Here is a 22060-nt window from a genome sequence, read left to right on the forward strand (position 1 = left end):
TGTACCCCCACCCCCACTCAAAATTAATAAATAGGTTCAAATATTTTGGAACTAAATACAAGTAGTAAATGGAAACAGAAAAGCAAACAGATAAGGTGGAGGAATGGGATTTGCCTCTGGCCAGATATTTTGCAGCCGTCGAGCTATGCTGGACTGAATCACTTCCTGCGCTGCAATTACAAACCAGAGCTTACCGATCAATGACAGCCTGTTTTTCCTCTCTGCGCCTACAAAGACTGAACCATTGTCCAAATCATCCAGCGTTTGTAATGCCTCCACATTGCTGAGGTTTGTTACCTAGGCAACACAGAAAATCAGTTAAAAATATAGACAAATCAAAACATTAAGAATAATCAACAGACGTATATAGTACCAAGAGGCATCCCAGGCTACACAGACATGTAGCACTGCCAATGTGGTCTGTCTGGAGCCAACAATTTTGCAAAACAACCAAATCCAGGTTTGGATGGACCAATGATGCACACAAGGTTACACATCAGTCCAAAGAATGGGGACATTTCCATTTCAGAGTTTTGGAGGAGGGTGGAGTTTCACCTTGAGCACAAGTCTTCTGACTTGGGACTGCACGCCACCTCCCAGTAGCGACGAGGCTGTCCAGTTAGTGAAAATGGGAAACAGAATTTTACTGAGAGTTTACTGAAATTACTTCATTAGGAGAAAGTGAGGACTGCAGATGCTAGAGATCAGAGCTGAAAAATGTGTTGCTGGAAAAGCGCAGGTCAGGCAGCATCCAAGGAGCAGGAGAATCGACGTTTCGGGCATGAGCCCTTCTTCAGGAATGAGGAAGGTGTGCCAAGCAGGCTAAGATAAAAGGTAGGGAGGAGGGACTTGGGGGAGGGGCGTTGGGAATGCGATAGGTGGAAGGAGGTTAAGGTGAGGGTGATAGGCCGAAGAGGGGGTGGGGGCGGAGAGGTCGGGAAGAAGATTGCAGGTCAAGAAGGCGGTGCTGAGTCCGAGGGTTTGCACTGAGATAAGGTGGGGGGAGGGGAAATGAGGAAACTGGAGAAATCTGCATTCATCCCTTGTGGTTGGAGGGTTCCTAGGCGGAAGATGAGGCACTCCTCCTCCAGGTGTCGTGTTGCCATGGTCTGGCGATGGAGGAGGCCAAGGACCTGCATGTCCTTGGCGGAGTGGGAGGGGGAGTTAAAGTGTTCCGCCACGGGGCGGTTGGGTTGGTTGGTCCGGGTGTCCCAGAAGTGTTCTCTGAAACGTTCCGCAAGTAGGCAGCCTGTCTCCCCAATATAGAGGAGGCCACATTGGGTGCAGTAAACGATGTGTGTGGAGGTGCAGGTATATTTGGGACAGCTATGAAAGGATCTCCTACCACCCCACCAACCTCCAGATACATCATATCATCCTTCGGCATTTCCGCCACCTCCAAACAGACCCCACCACCAAGGATATATTTCTCTCCCCTCCCCCTCCCCAATCAGCATTCAGGAAAGACCACTCCCTCCGCGACTCCGTCAGGTCCACACCCCCTACCAACGCAACCTCCACTCCCTGCACCTTCCCCTGCAACCACACGAAATGCAAAACTTGCGCCCACACCTCCCCCCAAGGGACCTTTCCATATCCGTCACAAATTCACCTGCACCTCCACACACATTCATTTACTGCATCCGCTGCACCCGATGTGACCTCCTCTACATTGGGGAGACAGGCCGCCTACTTGCGGAACGTTTCAGAGAACACCTCTGGGACACCCGCACCAACCAACCCAACCACACCGTGGTGGAACACTTTAACTCCCCCTCCCACTCCGCCAAGGACATGCAGGTCCTTGGCTTCCTCAATCGCCAGACCATGACAACACGACACCTGGAGGAAGAGCGCCTCATCTTCCGCCTAGGAACCCTCCAACCACAAGGGATGAATGCAGATTTCTCCAGCTTCCTCATTTCCCCTCCCCCCACCTTATCTCAGTGCAAACCCTCGGACTCAGCACCGCCTTCTTGACCTGCAATCTTCTTCCCGACCTCTCCGCCCCCACCCCCTCTTCGGCCTATCACCCTCACCTTAACCTCCTTCCACCTATCGCATTCCCAACACCCCTCCCCCAAGTCCCTCCTCCCTACCTTTTATCTTAGCCTGCTTGGCACACCTTCCTCATTCCTGAAGAAGGGCTTATGCCCGAAACGTCGATTCTCCTGCTCCTTGGATGCTGCCTGACCTGCTGCACTTTTCAAGCAACACATTTTTCAGCTCTGAAATTACTTCACACCAGGTTGAGACTGTCCAACCTCATTTCACACAGAACCTTTTAGTCGCAGGACTCTGAACATTTGTATACTTCCATCAAGTATTGCATCCCTAATCTAACGAGTGCAGAGTAAAGATGGCAGAGGAGAGTAGGAAGCTTCAGACAGAGCTTGTCCGCTCCGTCTGTTTCCTTTTCGTTTTTCCTCCACTTTTATTTTTCTTTCTTCTCTCTTCCTTCTTCCCCTGGCCACAGTACCCCAGCCTCAGACTCAGCGCAAACCTGGCAAAGCAGCCTCCAGGCCTGGTGTGGTGATACAGGGCAGTCTCCCGGCCCAGTGTGGCCGTCCAGTCTCGAGACGATTTCTCGAAGTGCAGTTCCACAGTGGCGAAGCACTCAAGGCTGTAATGTTTGAACTTCCAGCTTTAATTCTTCATTTTCTACTTAAAACTAAGAAGGTCTGCAATGTGCAATTTAAATCTTATTTCATATGTTTTACACTATACTACGATTACCGCAATGTTTAACTTTAAACTTTGTTCTTTCTTTTCACCTTGTTCTAAGATACTGTACCGAGATACTTGTACCTAAGATGGTACCTTATGTGACAACGCTATACACTTTTCACTGTTCTCCTGTACTTTTGTACTTGAATACACATGACAATCAAATCAAATCAAAACAAAACAGGAGTTGGGAGGTCATGTTGCGGCTGTACAGGACATTAGTTAGGCCACTATTGGAATATTGCTTCAATTCTGGTCTCCTTCCTATCGGAAAGATGTTGTGAAAATTGAAAGGGTTCAGAAAAGATTGACAAGGATGTTGCCAGGGTTGGAGAATTTGAGCAGGCTAGGACTCTTTTCCCTGGAGCGTCGGAGGCTGAGGGGTGACCTTATAGAGGTTTATAAAATCATGTGGGGCATGGATAGGATAAATAGACAAAGTATTTTCCCTGAGGACAGGGGAATCGAGAACTAGAGGGCATAGGTTTAGGGTGAGAGGGCAAAGATATAAAAGAGATCTAAGGGGCAATGTTTTCACGCAACAGGTGGTACATGTATGAAATGAACTGCCAGAGGAAGTGGTGGAGGCTGGTACAATTACAACATTTAAAAGTCACCTGGATGGGTATAGGAACAGGAAGGGTTTGTTGGGATATGAGGTAAAAACAATAACTGCAGATGCTGGAAACCAGATTCTGGATCAGTGGTGCTGGAAGAGCACAGCAGTTCAGGCAGCATCCAACGAGATATGGGCCAGGTGCTGGCAGGTGGGACTCGATTGGGTTGGGATATCTGGTCAGCCGTGCTGTACATCTCTATGACTCGAAGTTCTGTCGACCCTTTGAAATTCAGCCTCCACTGAATCAACCTAACTTTTTTCAGTCATTCTGTAATTATGCTGAGCAAGATGAAGAATTCTTGTAGAATCAAGGCATTATGGAGGTTTCATACATCATACAGTGCAGAAAAGGCCCTTCAGTCCACTAAAGATGTACTAACCCCAATTTCCTGCACTTGTCCTATATCTTTGAATGTTACAATGTTAGAAGCGCCCGTCCAAATAAAGGTTGTAAGGTTTCCAGCCTCCGCTACCTTCCCAGGCACTGCATTCCAGATTCCCATCACCTGCTGAGTGAAAAGGTTTCTTTCGTAAATCCCCTCTCAAACTCCTGCACCTCACCCTAAAATTAGGCCCTTTCATGATTGACCCCTCAACCAAAGGGAACAACTGTTCTCGATTCAATCCTGTCTGTACCCCTCATAATCATATATACCTCAATCTTTTATCATCTGCCATCGACCAGATTTCTCTGCACACAAACATTACAGCCATCGACAGCAAACCAAGGCCAAATGTGAAAGAATAGTGTCTAATACATAAATATCTTGTAATACAAATAATCGGTCTCTACACAGTTGTTCAAAAAGCCAAAATGCTGCACTGGGGGGGTATTGGAAGTGCCAACACCAAGGGTGTCAGTTAACTACATACGAGCTGCAGTAGTGAGCTCACTACTGAGACCAAAATTTCTATTTTGAAGCATAGGAGCAAGAGTAGGCCATTTGGCCCCTCAAGCCCACTCTGCCTTTCTAGGTCAGGGGGTGATCATTGGTCTCAATGCCATTTTCTTGCACCATCCCCAAATCATTATTATCTAGAACATCAATCGGTCTTAATACACTCAGTGACTGAGCTGCCATAGGCCTTTTGAGTCAAAAACACCAAAGATTCACTACCATTTGAGTGAAGAAATTCCCCATAATTTCAGTCCAAAATGGCTTGTCCCAATTCTGAGAATGCCCTCCTGATTTGAGACAGGTCAGACAGTGGGACCATCCTTTCTGCACCAATTAGACCACCTCTCATTCATGTAAACTCAGGAGAATATTGGGCCAGTCTCTTGAATCTCTCTTTACTGGAAATTCCCTCCACCAGGAATTAGCTTGATGAACCACCACTGAATTCCTTCAGTGGCAAAGTCTTATCATTCTAGTTGATGTTAATAGCAGCAATGTCAGACCCCAGACTGAAACTTGGCTTGATAGGCCATAATTTTATTTCTGCAATTTGTTAGTCACTGAACAAATTTCCAAGAGGTTATCTATAAACTTTTAACAAGACAATGAAGTTTATTACAAACAAAAAGAAAAGAAATATTTTACACTTACAAGAATAATTCAGAACACTATCACACATATTAAATTGAAAGATTCAACCCTTTTATCCTCAATGACAAGCTTACAGATACTCAAACTTAAGTGAATGGTCGCCCTGTTACCATTTGAAAGATCTTGTTCAGTGATCATGGCTGTAATTGAGACTCTTTGCAGGTAAACATCGATATTCTATGTTTTTCTATGTCTCTTTCTGAGACTCTTAAACTGCTAATACAGCTCACTTATTTCATAACATCAGTTCTTTAAACTCCTCTTCTACAACCTTTTGTTTCTAGTGCTTTTCCCTTATGTACTTTAAGTTACTCAGGACTTCTTTTCTTCTTCTGAGACTATTTTGGAGACTGCTAAACTACTCTGCTCCTGTTAGAGACCTTTTTTCTGTCTCGATGACCTGCTTCTTTCTCTGAAAGAAACCTGCACATGCCTTGACGTTCGAGATGTTTCTGCCTTTCTAAAAACTATATACTCGAGTAATAGTCAATTTTTTTGAACACTTTTTAAGGTTAAACTTATGGGGTTGACTATTACATGCTCCTTGGATGCTGCCTGAACTGCTGTGCTCTTCCAGCACCACTAATCCAAAATCTGGTTTCCAGCATCTGCAGTCATTGTTTTTACCTATTACACGGATACTACTTTGGAGGGGCTGCATTTCATGCCCATCAAAATTCATACCATATCATTAGCAGAAACCCAATTGACCTCTAAACAAATGAAGAAGGGGGGAGAAAAATGAATTATGGTAATTTTGAAAACCTGGAGCAGAACACAGCAGCCAGCAGACTGGAAGACCAGGAGCAGAGTGGAACAATCGGCAGACTGGAAACCTGGAGCGGGGTGTGACAGCTGGAACACTGACTCATAAACGTCAATCTGTGAAGAACTAGGGTTGACTTTTACACGAAATATATGGAAAATTCCAGGTTATTTGACCAAAAATAGGGGGTCGACGTTTACATGAGATTGACTATTAGTTGAGTATATATGCTAACTTGTTTCTGTCTTTGTCTCCCTGTGTCATAGGAGCCATGATGTGGAGATGTGGAGTGTTGGTCTGGGCTAGACAAAGTCAGATATCACACGACACCAGGTTATAGTCCAACAGGTTTATTTAAAATCATAAGCTTTCAGAGCACTGCTTCTTTGTCAGGTGAAGTCCAAATTTCTTTTTTCTATCTTCTACCCTTGTTTCTAAATACCAAACTGTTAATCTAAGGGGTTTTTAAAAAGCCTTTTACTCCTTTAAATGCATCAAAGCAAATTTCCAGACAATCTGCTAACATACTCAGAACTCAAATTAAAGCTAAAACTATACCTTCTCTTCACAACATACACAGCACAGAAGTACAAAGCAAGTTTAAAGTTATACTTGGTTACCTTTAGAACACAAGATTGCAGATAATAAAAATAATACATGCTGAACATTTATCACACAACTATATAATTGGTTAGGTAAGAGGATCAAAATAGCACACAATACTCCAGGTGTGGTCTTACCAAGGTTTCACACAATTTATAACAATGACATGGATGAAGGGAGCATTGGTATGATTGATAAATTTGCTGATGACACAAAAGTAGGTAGGAAACTAAGTTGTGAAGAGAACATAAAGAGATTATAAAAGGATAAAAAAAGAGGATACGTGTGTGGGAGTATAACAAAGCAAAAAGTGAACATGTCCATTTAGATAATATGATTCTTTTGCAGTCGTCCTATCTAAATGATGGGAGTTTGCAAAGTTCGAACACAGATCTGGGTGTCCTCATGCATGAATCATAGAGACAGAGTAATTGGTAGAATTAATAGAATGTTACTGCTTATTGTGAGGGGAAGTGAATACAAAAGTAGAGAGGCTATGGTGAAGCTGTGGATGTCATCTGAGGTGTCACATTTGGAATACCATGTTTAGTATTGGTTTCTTTATTTAAGGAAGAATGCAAATATATTGGAAGTAGTTCTCAAAGTTTACTGGACCAAAAGCTGTAATGGGGGCATTGTCTCACAGGGAAAGGTTAGATAGGCAACTTGTATCCACTGCGATATAGCAGAGTTTGGGTTGATTTGATTAAAATATACATGATCCCGAGGGGTCTTGACAAGGTGCATTTGGAAAGGACGATTCTTTTTATAGGAGAATCTCAAATTAAGGATCACCGTTTAAAGATCAGGGCTACCCAGTTAAGACAGAAAGGAGGAGAATTTTTTTTCTCAGAAGGTCTACAGTCTTTGCCAGTTTTTGAGGAAGACCCCCAAAGTGAAGTCTTTGAATCCTTTCACAGCAGAGACAGGCAGGTTCTTGATAAGCGAGGGGTGAAAGGTGGGAGTGTGGAAGAATGGGATCAGCCACCAGCTTAGTGAATGGCACAGCAAGTTCAAGAGGATGAGCAGTCTGTTCTTGCTCGTAACTTGGATGTACACATGTTCCTATGAACCAAGACATTTTTACTCCTGTACATAAATCTTGGAATAAAAGTTTGCAAACCTTTTGCCTTTCTAATATCTTGCTGTGCCTGCCAGCTATTTATAAACAAGATCATCCAGATCCCTTCTGGACATCAACACTTTATGCCCTTGCAGCTCAAATACCAACATCATTTATTTCAGTTCATCCTGCAGTGTGTGGTTCTCCCTGGTCTTGCCACCCCTTCCAGCTTTCCATCTATTGCTTCTTGTTGTGCATTCATTAACATGCCTTTTCATTTGACATTTCCCCAATCTCTGAACTTGCCAGAGTTGCTACCACACTTCCTATCCAGTCCTCGAGTTCTCACTCTGGGTTATGGACGTGGTGAAACTTATTAAAGGGGTTTCTCAACAACTGCAATGTAACTTTTTTTTTTCCTTTCTCTTTACCTTTCTTGCTGTATTTTGGATCTTCCTCGCTTCACTCTGTAACACAACCTGTTTCACCCTCACTCTGCAAGTTGGCTTTGTAAATAGCAGGGAAAGGCAAAGTTCAACTCCATCAAATCATAAAATGTGGCACACAGCAAACCTTTCACTGCAGTCCTGTACTTCCATACTTGAGTAGACGTGACAATAAAGGATATTCTATATTCTTACACTCAAACCGTCACTCTGCAGTTCAAGGACTCCAGCTGAGTACCTACCATACATACAGAGCCTTTTGAATGACCATGTTCGCTTCCTCAGAGAGTTCTGGAAGCTCAGTTATTGAATATGTTCATGAGTGACAGCATTAGATTTCTACATTTTAAAAATATCAAGAGACACTGCAGGAAAATGAAGTTGAAGTAGAAAATTAATCATGATCTCATTGAATGGCAGAGTAGGCTCAAAGGCAGCATCTTTTGGCTCCTCTTTCTCTGCTCTTTTTGTTCTTTTCAGTGCCTGTCAAATTCTCCTGTCTCTTTATCACCACTTTGGTTTGCTTTGTTGATCACTGTGGAAGTTTCACTTCAGTTTGCTGGCCCCGTACGTATTTTGTAATAGCACTGAGCTCTTATCACATGATAGTTTAGCTGGGGTACTAACAGCCCTCTACTGTTGCTATTTACATAATCTCGACAACACAACTGCTCGACTCCACTTGCTCGCTTCACTCTGTAACAGAACCTGTTTCACCCTCACTCTGAAAATTTGCTTTGTGCAGAGCAGGGATGGATAAAATTCAAATCCATCAAATCAAAATGTATACAGTACAGAATCAGGCCAGTTGGCCCATTGTGTCCAGAGCAGATCTCAGACAGCAGCTCAGCCAGTCTTACAGCTCTATGTTTTCTAGATAGCCCACAAAATTCTCATCACTCCAAGAGACCCTGAAGCTCTGGCAACAGAGGTACTACATTCAAAACACTGAGAAATGATGTATCGCCAGAAGCCCCAACCATCTTTTTGTAGATCTTTTCTAATCAAGACGTTCAGAGAGGTTACTACACACCGTCACAGCAGGTATGACTAACTAGGCCTCCTGGGTCAGGAGATAGGGACAGTGCCACTGCATCATCACATTCACATATTGTCATTCACCTAATCATTTTCAGTTGCCTCATCAATGACCTTCCCTCTGCCCTAAGGTCAGAAGTGGGATGATCACTGATGACTGAACAATATTCCTATTTGAGATTCCTTAGATATTGAAGTAGACCATGCACAAATGCAAGATCAGGACAGTATCCAGGCCTGGAGTGAACAGTAGCAAGTCACACATGCACCACATAGGTGCCGGGTAATGATTACCTCCAACAAGAGAGAATCTAACCATCGCCAAATGACATTCACATTGTCACCATCATCGAATCCCCCACAACCAGCTACCAGAAACTGAACTAGTCTACTCATATAAATACTTTGGATACAAAAGCAGGTCAGCGGCTAGGAATCTTGCAGCAAGTAACTCACCCCTTGACTCCCCAAAACCTGTCCACTATCTACAAAGCACAAGTCATGAGTGTGATATCATAAGCCCCACTTGCCTGGATGGGTGCAGCTCCAACAACATTCAAGAAGCTTTACACCATCCAGGACAAAGCAGCCTCCTTGATTGACACATATCCACAAACAGTCAAGTCCATCAGTACCAATAGCGTGTACCATCTACAAGATGCACTGCAAAAATTCATGATGGTTAGACAGCACCTTCCAAACCCACAAATACTTGTGTCTAGGACAGGGGCAGCAGATACCTGGAAACACCACTACCTGCATATTCCCCAATAAGGAACTCACCAAGTTGATTGGGAAATATAATCACCATTTCCTCACTGTCAAAATCCTGGAACTCCATTCCTAATGGCATTGTGGGTTACATAATCAAATGAATTGCAGTGGTTCAAGAAGGTAGCTCACCATCACCTCCTCAAGGGCAATAAATGTTGGCCGAGCCAGTGACACCCACGTCCATAAGTGAATTTTAAAAAAGAAAGACATTAATTGAAAAGGCACATTGCATTTAAAATAGGCTTTTCACATTCTCAGCATTTCCCAAAGCTCTTCAGAAACATGAATCAGATACTTTGTTTTGTAGTGTAAGTTTTGCTAATAGAATGTCATTAAGCCCCACTCTCTGCAACTGGATCCTCAGTTTCCTGACCCGTAGGCCATGATCAGTGAAGACTGGAGACAATATTTTATCCTCACTAACACTCAACACTGGAGCGCCCCAGGGGTGCGTACTCAGTCCCTTACTGTACTCACTGTATACCCATGACTGCGTTGTCAAATACCAGACGAATACCATTTACAAGTTCACTGATGATACCGCCATAGTCGGTCGAACCTCATTTGGAGACTAAACAGACCACAGATGGGAGGTGGAAGACCTGGAAAAATGGTGCACGGAGAGCAACCTAGCTCTCAATGCCAGCAAAACCAAGGAACTCATTATTGACTTTCGGTGGGATGTTACTCATGCCCCCCGTACTCATTGACAGCACAGAGGTGGAACAAGTGGAGAGTGTCAAGCTCCTGGGAGTGGTCATCCACAACAAGCTTTCTTGGACTCTTCATGTGGATGCACTGGTTACAAAGGCCCAATAACGTCTCTTCTTCCATATGCAGCTGAGGAAATTTGGCATGACGGTGAATACCCTTGCCAACGTTTTATAGGTGCACCATCGAGAGCATTCTGTCTGGATGTATCACTACCTGGTATGGCAACTGTACCATTCAAGATCAGAGACAGTAACAGAACTCGGCCCGGACAATCACAAAGGCCAACCTCGCATCTGTAGAATCCACCTACCAGGCCCGCTGTCAAGGAAAGGCCGCCAGCATTCTCAAAGATCCATCCCACCCTGGCAATGCTTTTCTACAAAATCTACCATCGGGGAGAAGGTACAGAAGCCTGAACACATGCACCAGCCGGTTTCACAACAGTTTCTACCCTACTGTTGTTAGAATACTGAATGGACTCACAAACTCTTAACATTCGCCTGTACCTGTGTTTTTGTTTTAGCTGCTGTTTACCTATTATTTACTATCTACGCTACATAACAATGTGATCTGCCTGTATTGCTCGCAAGACAAAGCTTTTCACTGTGCCTCGGTACACATGACAATAAATTCAATTCAATTCAATGTCAGAATCAATTTACAAAAGATCTGTATGGATGCGCATGACAGAGATAATCAGTGAAAATGGATGCGAGTTCAATTGAAATTGATTTTTGGTTTGTAGACACAATACCTTATAAAGATTAATATAGACAATGACAGTGAGGTGAATGTATTCCCAAGAAAACAGTCCTATATAAATCAGACTATTAGGTGTTCAAGCCTCAGCAGTCAATGCGTGCAATCAGAGGTTTGCAGAATATCGAAAGGTCAGTCAGCCCGTGCCTGTGATGAATCTTTGAAAAGCCTATCTATTTCATAATCCATTGTCATGAGAGCATTTTTTTCCATGTATGTATTCAATTCCATTTTAAAAGTTATAGAATTCACTTAAACCCCCCTCTCTGACAGCATTTTATATATCACCACACTATGTAAAAGAAAAACATTATCCCCATCTCAGTGACTCAGTTGGTACTGTTATAATCCCAGCTAATGGCAATACTAGACAACAGAATATAATGTTTATTACAGAAAAGAAAAATAAAAATAAAAGCTACATCAGACAAGGAAAAAAATGCAAGATCTCATTAGACATCAGGAAGAAAGACTAATCTGTTTAAGCCAGCAATACCCTTACAGACACTCCGGTCTCATGAAGAGTCATACCTATTTCCACTCTCAGCTGCCATGGTTGTAATCGATTTTCTAGTAGCACACAGCTGGGCATTCACTACATACAATACTCTTCAGTTAGTGTTGCTGCCTGAGATCTTTAAAGCAAACTCTTAACTCAGCTCACTATCACTTAACATGGGTTTCTTAAACTAATTTCTTCAATAGCCTTGCAAGATGTTTTCCACTCTGACACCCCCATAGCCTTCTGATCTCTAAGCAATTCAGGACTTCTCCCCAGCCCTCAATGTTATTGCCTCTTCCCACTGCAGGAACCTGTTTAAGGCTCCTTTTCTCTCTCGCTCTTGCTTTGGTGGTTGTGAAACTCAAACCTGCAAACACCTTGACAATTCTCTCTCTCCAGTCTGCTTGCTGATCATTTAGCTGAAACCACAATACTTGTTGTAAATGCTGCTGTGAACCATATGTTCAAAATGACTTTCTGATCTTCCTAACAAAAAAAGCAAAATCAATCAAACCTTCACAGAACCAAAAAGCTAAAATTCATTGTCCCCAATGTGAGGCCTCAAGTTCTTAAATACTATATTACGAACATTCATAACAGTATAATCGTTCTCCATAAATCAGGAGAAGTGGACCGTTTGGCTCCAGGAGTTTGCTAAGTCATTTAACAAGATCATGGCAGATCTGATTATGGACTCTAACTTTCCTGATGACCCCAACCTTTGACTTTCTTATCAGTCAAGAATCTATTAAACTCAGCTTTAATAATATTTAAGGATATGACCTCCACCATACTATGAGAAAGAAAATCCCACAGGCTAACAACTACTGAGACAGAAAAAAACTCATCTCTGTCTTAAATGGGACACTCCTTAATTTTAAACTGTGTTCTCTAAGTCTATCTCTCCAAAACAGGAAACATCCTTTCAACATCCACCTGGTCAAGTCTTCTCAGGATCTTATTTATAACAACAAGATGACCTCTCACTCATCTAAACTTTAAGGAATGCCCACCTGACCTGTCCAAACTTTCCTCATAAGACAATCCTTTCAGCACAGGAATCAGTCAAGTGAATATTCAATGCTCAACTTCAAGTGCCATCATATTCTTCCTTCAATACGGACAGCAAAGTTATAAGTATACAGTACCCCAGATGTGTCCTCACCAATACCTTAACCATAACACGCGAAAGCACCTTTACTTTTAATACTACCTTACTCTTGCAACAAACATCACAACCTGACTTGCTTCCTATTCAGTTACTATGCAAGCAAACTACCATTTTATGATTCACGTACATGTGTCATCACAAAGTCAGGTTTGTGTTCCTGAAAATCACACCCACAAGTGAAATGACTTTCACTTAAGCATTGTTAAAACTCGGTTCCTTAGGACCTTCTTTAGCAGAGAATTAAAATTAAACATTATACTTTGTTTTATTTGTTGATGTGGTTTCACTGACTGGGCTAACCTTTATCACCTATCCATAAATGCCCTGGAGATGGCAATGATGAGCTGGCTTCTTGAAATACTACAGTCACTGTGGTTTCGGGACACTCTCAATGCTATTAGAAAGGGAGTTAGTTCCAGGATTTTCCAGCAATGGAACAGAGATATATTTCCAAGTCAGGATGATGAGTGACTTGGAGGAGATCTGTCAGATGGAGATATTAGCATGCATCTGCCACTCTTGTTCTTCTAGATGACAGAGGGCACAGATTTGGAAAGTGCTGTTGAATCAGCTTTGGGGAGTTACTTCAGTGTATCTTGTAGATGGTACACTGTTGCTAAGGAGCATCAGTGGGTCAGAAAGGAATGTTGAAGGTTGCTGATGTGGTGCCAATCAAATAACTTTTGTTCCAGATGATGTTGAGCTTCTTGAGTGTTGTTGACCTGCACTCATTGAGGCAGGTAGCGAATAATCCATCACGTGTACCTTGTTGATGGTGAACATACAGTAAGTCTGCTTTAAATGCCTAAATTCCTGCATTGGCAATATGTTTCACACCTATTCAAAGTTGCTGATATTTAAACTTCAGACTTTTTAACATTCTATGCGCACTTGGCATGCTTTCACTGGCTTCGTGAAGCTATATCTATTAGCTCCAATCAACTGCTCTCTCTAATGACTTCTAAAATATTATTTTTGAAATACTTTTCCTTTGGCAACATTTATAGATTCTGAATCAAGCAATTTGTAAATAAAATGTTTGCACTTCTTTCAAACTTCTAACCTCTCCCTTTTCCTTACCTGACATTTTTACTTTGCTGGCTAAGACAATGACAAATGAGAATGCATTTTTCATATTTACACTATCTAAACGACTTACAATTTTGAATATATCTTTATCATCTCTATTCGAGCAAATAATCTGTTGCTAGTCACTAACATAAACAGGCTGCTGCTTGGATGCTGCCTGACCTGCTGCGCTTTTCCAGCAACACATTTTCAGGACTAACATAAACAATCTGAATGAGAAGGTAGAAAGCATGGAGAGGGGAGGGTCAGCGGGATGGAGGCCCCGGCAGAGGGTCAGTGGGATGAAGGCCCGGGTGGAGCGGGGAGGGTCAGCGGGATGGAGACCCAGGCGGAGCGGGGAGGGTCAGCGGGACGGAGATCCGGGCGGAGGGTCAGCGGGACGGAGACCCGGGCGGAGGGTCAGCGGGACGGAGACCCGGGCGGAGGGTCAGCGGGACGGAGACCCGGGCGGAGGGTCAGCGGGACGGAGACCCGGGCGGAGGGTCAGCGGGACGGAGACCCGGGCGGAGGGTCAGCGGGACGGAGACCCGGGCGGAGGGTCAGCGGGACGGAGACCCGGGCGGAGGGTCAGCGGGACGGAGACCCGGGCGGAGGGTCAGCGGGACGGAGACCTTAGCGAGGCCAGGACAGTTGTTGGACTATGGTCCGGTGTGGGTGGTCAGTGGCTTGTGAGCACAATCAGACTAGGTGTGGAAACCCCCTGAGCTGATCTATTGCAGGCCCTTTACAGGAAGTCTGTAATGTTCATCTTATTAACTTTTATTTCTTATTTTTCTAACTTATACTATGAATAACTGTAAGGTAATGCACTTTTTTCCTCTACTTCTCTATTTTGTATCTAATGTTTGTGCCTAGGTACTTTGCACCCAAGATGGTTCCATGTGGGGTGACACTGCAAACATTTTTCACTGTATCCTGTACGCCTGTACTTGAGTACATGTGACAATAACAAAAATTCTATTTTATTCAGAAAATGTGACACTGTGAGAGCAAAACCTGACAAAGATAACAAAGCTCAGGGGAGAAGACGAGACCAGGAAGTAAAGCCGTGGCAAGATGAGGTCAGGCGAAACAGCTCGGAAAACAAGGACAAAAGGGAGGCAAGGCCCCTTGACCATGGCCAGAGCTCTGTACCTACATCAAATGGACTGCAGCAATTGAAGGAGGTAGATGGGCTCCTAGGAAAGGGCAATGAATGATTACACAACCAGCGAAGGCCACATGTCACGAACGAAGATAAAGCACAAAAGTAAGAGTTTATCTGGGATGTAGCAGCATAGCACTGGACATCGATTTGCAATGGTGATCGACAGTAACAATGCACGTAAACAACTCAAAATGAAACACTAAATGACAACAAAACAAACAAGCCCCAAACAATAAACAATTTTTAAACAAAATAAGATTAGGCAGGGGGAAAAATAAGAGCTTCCTGTACTAGGACACCCAAATCCCTCTGTTTCTCCAAGTTCTGCAATCGTCCTCCATTGCAATAAGATACTGGTTTACTGCTCTTTCTTCCAAAGTGGACATAATCACATCTTCCCCACATTATCATCAGCCATTTGTTCGGCCACTCAAGGAACCTAGTTTTACCAATTTGCACAATTTCTGTGTACACTTCACAACTTACTATATGATTTATCTACGCATCCATACAAATTGAGCAACCATACATTTCATCCAAATCATTGTGAAGACTAAACAGTTAAGTTCCCAGCACTGAGCCCTGTGGCACTCCACTAGGTACGGCTTGTCAAACTGAAAATGACTCATTTGTGCTTAAACTCTGCTTCCTATTAGCCAATCAATCCTCTATCCATACTAATATGTTATTCCAAACACCAAGAGCTCTTATTTTGTGTTGTAACCTTTGACACTGCACCTTAACCAAACACTTCTTGGAAACCTGAGCTCCAGGTTAATAGGTGTCCTTTCATCGAAACTGCATGTACTTAAAAGAATTCCAGCGGGTTAGTCAACATGATTTCCGTTTTACAAAACCAATCTGCTTGATTACATTTGGACTTTCTAAGATGTCTGCTATAACATTTTCCATACGGCAGATATGAAGCTAACTGCCTGTAGTTTCCTGCTTCCTACCTCTTTCCTTATTGTACAGAGGAGACCTAAGGGGCAACTTTTTCATATAGAGGGCGGTACGTGTATGGAATGAGCTGCCAGAGGAAGTGGTGGAGGCTGGTACAATTGCAACATTTAGGAGGCATTTGGATGGGTATATGAATAGGAAGGGTTTGGAGGGATATGGGCCGGGTGCTGGCAGGTGGGACTAGATTGGGTTGGGATATCTGGTCGACATGGACGGGTTGGACCAAAGGGTCTGTTTCCATGCAGTACATCTCCATGACTCTGTGAGCAATACTGGTTACTTTCCAATCGGATGTGACATTTCTAGAACATAGGGAAATTTGGAAAGCTATTTTCAATTATTTTTGGGATGCTATTTGAATCCTTTACAGTGAAGAGAGACATAAAATTCCTACTCAATGCACCCGTTTTCTTATTTTCCAATAATTACCCAGAAATTCTCTTTCACAAGGATCAACTCTCGCTTCAGTTGTTCTCTTTCTTTTCTAATACCAATAGATAGTCATAAGAGTCATACAGCATGGAAACAGACCCTTCAGTTCAACTCTGCATCAACCAGATAGCCTAAACTGATCGAGTCCCATTGGTCAGCGTTTGGCCCATATCCCTCAAAGCCCTTTGTATTCATGTACCCATCCAGATGCCTTTGATTATAAGCACAATGTTGCAATTGTACCCTCCTCCACCATTCCGTCTGGCAGCTTGTTCCATACACGCATCACCCCCCTCTATGAAAAGGTTACCCTTTAGGTCCCTTTCAAAATGTTTCCCCTCTCACCTCTCCACCTCCAATAGTCCAAGGAAAACAGTCTCAGCTATTCAGCTTCTTCTTTAGATCAAAGCCTCCAATCCTGGCAACATCCTTATAAATCTGTTCTACACCCTTTCAAGTTTAATAACATTCTTCCGATAGAAGGGTGACCAGAATTGTACACAGTATTCTAAAAGTGACCTGATCAATATCCTGTACAGTCACAAGATGACATTCCCAACTCATATACTCAATGCACTGACCAATAAAGGTAAGCATTGTCTTCTTCACTACCCTGTCTTCCTGCGATCCCTCTTTCAAGGAACTATACACCAGGATGGGAGGTTGGGTTGTAGGGGGGCGTGGACCTGACCAGGTAGTGACGGAGGGAACGTTCTTTGCGGAAGGCGGAAAGGGGTGGGGAGGGAAATATATCCCTGGTGGTGGGGATTGTTTGGAGGTGGCAGAAATGTCAGCGGATGATTTGGTTTATGCAAAGGTTGGTAGGGTGGAAGTGAGCACCAGGGGCGTTCTGTCCTTGTTACTGTTGGAGGGGTGGGGTCTGAGGGCAGAGATGCGGGATGTGGACGAGATGCGTTAGAGGGCATCTTTAACCACGTGGGAAGGGAAATTGCGGTCTCTAAAGAAGGAGGCCATCTGGTGTGTTCTGTGGTGGAACTGGTCCTCCTGGGAGCAGATACGGCGGAGGCGGAGGAATTGGGAATACGGGATGGCATTTTTGCAAGAGGTAGGGTGGGAAGAGGTGTAATCCAGGTAGCTGTGGGTCGGTGGGTTTGTAAGAAATGTCAGTGTCAAGTTGGTCGTCATTAATGGAGATGGAGAAGTCCAGGAAGGGGAGGGAGGTGTCAGAGATGGTCCAGGTAAATTTAAGGTCAGGGTGGAATGTGTTGGTGATGTTGATGAATTGCTCAACCTCCTCGCTGGAGCACGAGGTGGCGCCAATGCAGTCATCAATGTAGCGGAGGAAGAGGTGGGGAGTGGTGCCGGTGTAATTACAGAAGATCAACTGTTCTACGTAGCCAACAAAGACACAAGCATAGCTGGGGCCCATATGTGTGCCCATGGCTACCCCTTTGGTCTGGAAGAAGTGGGAGGATTCGAAGGAGAAATTGTCAAGGGTGAGGACCAGTTCGGCCAAACGAATGAGAGTGTCGGTGGAAGGGTACTGTTGGGGACGTCTGGAGAGGAAAAAACGGAGGGCTTGGAGGTCCTGGTCATGGCAGATGGAGGTGTAGAGGAATTGGATATCCATGGTGAAGATGAGGCTTTGGGGGCCAGGGAAATGGAAGTCTTGGAGGAGGTGGAGGGCGTGGGTGGTGTCTCGAACGTATGTGGGGAGTTCCTGGACTAGGTGGGATAGGACGGTGTCGAGGTAGGTAGAGATGAGTTCAGTGGGGCAGGAGCATGCTGAGACAATGTGTCGGCCAGGGTGGTCAGGCTTGTGGATCTTGGGAAAGAGGTAGAACCGGGCAGTGCGGGGTTCCCGGACTATGAGGTTGGAAGCTGTGGGTGGGAGACCTCCTGAGGTGATGAGGTTCTGTATGGTCTGGGAGATGATGGTTTGGTGATGGGGGGTGGGGTCATGGTCGAGGGGGCAGTAGGAAGAGGTGTCCTTGAGTTGGCGTTTGGCTTCAGCGGTGTAGAGGTCAGTGCGCCAGACTACCACTGCGCCCCCTTTATCCGCTGGCTTGATGGTGAGGTTGGGATTGAAGCAGAGGGATTGGAGGGCTGCGCGTTGTGAGGGTGAGAGGTTGGAGTGGGGGAGAGAGGTAGACAGGTTGAGGCGGTTAATGTCCCGGCGGCAGTTGGAAATGAAGAGGTTGAGGGCAGGTAATAGGCCAGGCGGTGTGTCCAAGTTGATGCAGTGTGTTAGAGGTAGGCGAAGGGGTCCTCGGAAGGTGGGCGGGAATCCTGATTGTGAAAGTAAGCTCGGAGGCGGAGACGACGGAAGAACTGTTCAACGTCACGGCGTGTATTAAATTCATTGATGCGTGGATGGAGGGGTCAGGTCCACGCCCCCCTACAACCCACCCTCCCATCCTGGCACCTTCCCCTGCCACCGCAGGAACTGTAAAACCTGTGCCCACACCTCCTCCCTCACCTCTATCCAATGCCCTAAAGGAGCCTTCCACATCCATCAAAGTTTTACCTGTACATCCACTAATATCATTTATTGTATCCATTGCTCCTGATGCGGTCTCCTCTACATTGGGGAGACTGGACGCCTCCCAGCAGAGCGCTTTAGGGAACATCTCCGGGACACCCACACCAATCAACCACACCGCCCCTTGGCCCAATATTTCAACTCCCCCTCCCACTCTGCCGAGGACATGGAGGTCCTGGGCCTCCTTCACCGCCGCTCCCTCACCACCAGACGCCTGGAGGAAGAACGCCTCATCTTCCGCCTCGGAACACTTCAACCCCAGGGCATCAAAGTGGACTTCAACAGTTTCCTCATTTCCCCTTCCCCCACCTCACCCTAGTTCCAAACTTCCAGCTCAACACTGTCCCCATGACTTGTCTGGACTTGTCCTACCTGCCTATCTCCTTTTCCACCTATCCACTCCACCCTCTCCTCCCTGACCTATCACCTTCATCCCCTCCCCCACTCACCTATTGTACTCTATGCTACTTTCTCCCCACTCCCACCCCCCTCTAGCTTATCTCTCCACGCTTCAGGCTCTCTGCCTTTATTCCTGATGAAGGGCTTTTGCCTGAAACGTCGATTTTACTGCTCCTTGGATGCTGCCTGAACTGATGTGCTCTTCCAGCACCACTAATCCAGAATCTGGTTTCCAGCGTCTGCAGTCATTGTTTTTATCTCCCAAATTATGAGTCTAATGAAGACCATTGTTGATTATCATTTGGTTTACTAATGTCCTTTAGCAAAGGAAACTGATATCCTTACCTGGTCTGGCCTTCATGTGAGTCTAGACACACAGCAATGTGGTTGACTCTTAACTGTCCTCTGGGCAATTAGGGATAGGTTATAAATGTTGGCCTAGCCAATGATGCCCTCATCCCATGAATGAATAAAAAAAGTTAACAGAGGTCTCCAGCAGCTCTAATAATCAGTACTCTTAATTGCAACCATTCTCTGTCTTGTCCTCTCCCTTAAATGTATCTCCTTGTTCCTCAAATGATCCCTTACACTGGAGCACTTGCCTTTAAATCAGGACTGAGTAAGTACGACCTTATCAGAGATGCCATCTTTCAAAGAAAATGACTAAAACTAATGATCTACTCATAATACATTTTGTGTGACATCTTGCTGTGTATAAATTAGCCAGAGCATTTCCTACAACCGTGACTGTACTTCAAAATTACTTTGGCCATGAATGTAATACTGGTGTTAAAAACTACACAAGAACAGTAAAGAGAAACTGTGTGCCAGGGCAGTAATCAGAGGCCACAGATTTAAGATAATTGGTTAACAAACCACAGGGGATTGTTAGCATCTGAAACAGGGTGGATCAGCTTGAAAGATTGATGGAAGCAGACAGTAACTTCCAAAAGGGAACTGGGTAAACAACTAAAACAGTGACTATCCTATGGCTAGGGGGAAACAGCAGGTGCAGTGGAACTAACTGGACAGCTCTCTCAAAGAGAGCCAGCACAGACAAGCCAAGCCAACTGGCTTTCTCGTGTGTTATACCAATGAACAGTCTTGCTGACTTTGATAGGATGTCCCAAGTGGACATGTTAACAGAAGTATTGTTGCAAAATCTGGTTTTGCAATTCAACATGCTTCTGTAAACACAGGTAAATTAGGCTCACTATACCAGGCACAGTGCCATCCTCATTTGTAAAGATACCTTGGGAATATTAGGCCTCAGCCTTTGTTGCATCCTTCTCTGCAGCAACAAGACTTTTTTTTTTACTTTAGCTGTCTGTGTGGAGAAGACACGAGGGATTCCACTGCAGGTTGTGTAAACAAAAGCTCCTTCGTGTCTCCAATCTTTCACAGGAGAATCCGTCTGCCCTCTCAGATGTACATGAAAAGATCCCAAGGCACTATTTTAAGGAAGACAGGGAAGTTCTCTGACATTCTGGCCGACACATACTCCTTAACCAACGTCACAGAATACAAACACCATGATTTATCACATTGCTGTTTGTAGTAGTGCACTGTGCAAAATTGTCTATTATATACCTTATACAACAGTGACCTCACTTCAGAACTATGTAATAGACTTAAGCACTTTGTGATGCTCTGAGCTTGTGGCAGTGCTGCATAGATTCAGTGAAACTGCTGCACAATCAGTCCATGTTCCATTCACATTACACCTGTAACCCATTCTCTCCCATATCCACACTGTACACCCAGTTTCCACAGGTGATTTAAAATCTAAAAACACTGGATGTACTCAGCAAAGTGTGGAAGCAATTGTGGAGGAAGGAACAGAATTAACATTTCAAGCAGATGACCTTTTATCAGAACAGACAGATCGAAAGTACCTATAATATTTTTTGTTTTGTTTTCTATACCTGGTTGTTTGATTGAAGCACCAACAAAATCTTTAGGCTCTTCATGTGCACACTGCGATCCAGGAGTTCGATGGCTTTATCCAGATCATCCTGTGTGGTCAGAGGAATCACTAACTGCAAAATACATGAGAAACATTAACAAGTGAATTCGCTGATGAACAATCCTCATGTCAATGAATAGAATCTACAAAATATAATGGTATACCACGAGGAAAGCTTGAGGTTATTCTGCAAAGTGTCCCCATGTCTCCTAACAGCACAGTTACTACTTTGCACACTTCATCTTTGCTACTTAGCCCAAGGAGCTATTTTTCATAAGTGCATAAATAATAAACATCAGCAGGCTGTTAAACTGTGAGATTCATCACATCACAACCTTACTTTGTCCTCTGGTTCCTGTACTTAACAGCAGTCTCTAAACAGCATTCAGGAGTAAGAACTCACATACTCTGCTCTCTCCCACCTTTCTTGCCCAACTCTTCTTGCACTTCACACCTTTACATCCAGGAGCAGGCAGGACAATCACCTAACCTCTCCAATGCTAGCAGAGTACTGGACAAGAGGGTCAACTATGGGACCTCCTGAACAACCAGGCCCAGCTGCAAATATTTGAGAAACTAGTGTAGGAACAGCATAGGCAATTCAGCTCACTACACTGTTCAACTAGAAAATAGTGGTGTGATTACGGCAAAGAGAATTCCAGGCATGTTAAATAACAAGAAATGAAAATGCAGGTGAGCAGAGGATCCTTGGCGCACATAGTTACATTGGACAATGAAGCAGAGAAAGCAGTTAGGAAAAGCATTTTAATAGCACCCCCTCCCACGTCAATGGTGCTTGGCCTACATGTGATTCCAGTTTCACAGCAAT

At 44.3% G+C, this 22060-nt stretch overlaps 1 protein-coding gene across 1 annotated transcript in view; it reads right to left on the reverse strand.

Annotated features, from left to right (window-relative positions):
• The window catches only part of map3k2 (mitogen-activated protein kinase kinase kinase 2), a 122352-nt gene that overhangs the window by 38512 nt on the left and 61780 nt on the right, over positions 1-22060 (reverse strand). The window contains exons 6-7 of the mRNA XM_087989414.1: positions 21191-21304; positions 195-297 (exon numbers count right to left, since the gene is read on the reverse strand). Coding sequence (XP_087845540.1) covers positions 195-297; positions 21191-21304 — 217 coding nt within the window. The remainder of the gene's footprint in view (positions 1-194; positions 298-21190; positions 21305-22060) is intronic.

This window comes from Chiloscyllium plagiosum, unplaced genomic scaffold (genome assembly GCF_037043375.1).
Source record: "Chiloscyllium plagiosum isolate Xiang-an unplaced genomic scaffold, Cpla_swu_hap1 HiC_scaffold_7, whole genome shotgun sequence".
Taxonomy (NCBI): Eukaryota; Metazoa; Chordata; class Chondrichthyes; order Orectolobiformes; family Hemiscylliidae; genus Chiloscyllium; species Chiloscyllium plagiosum.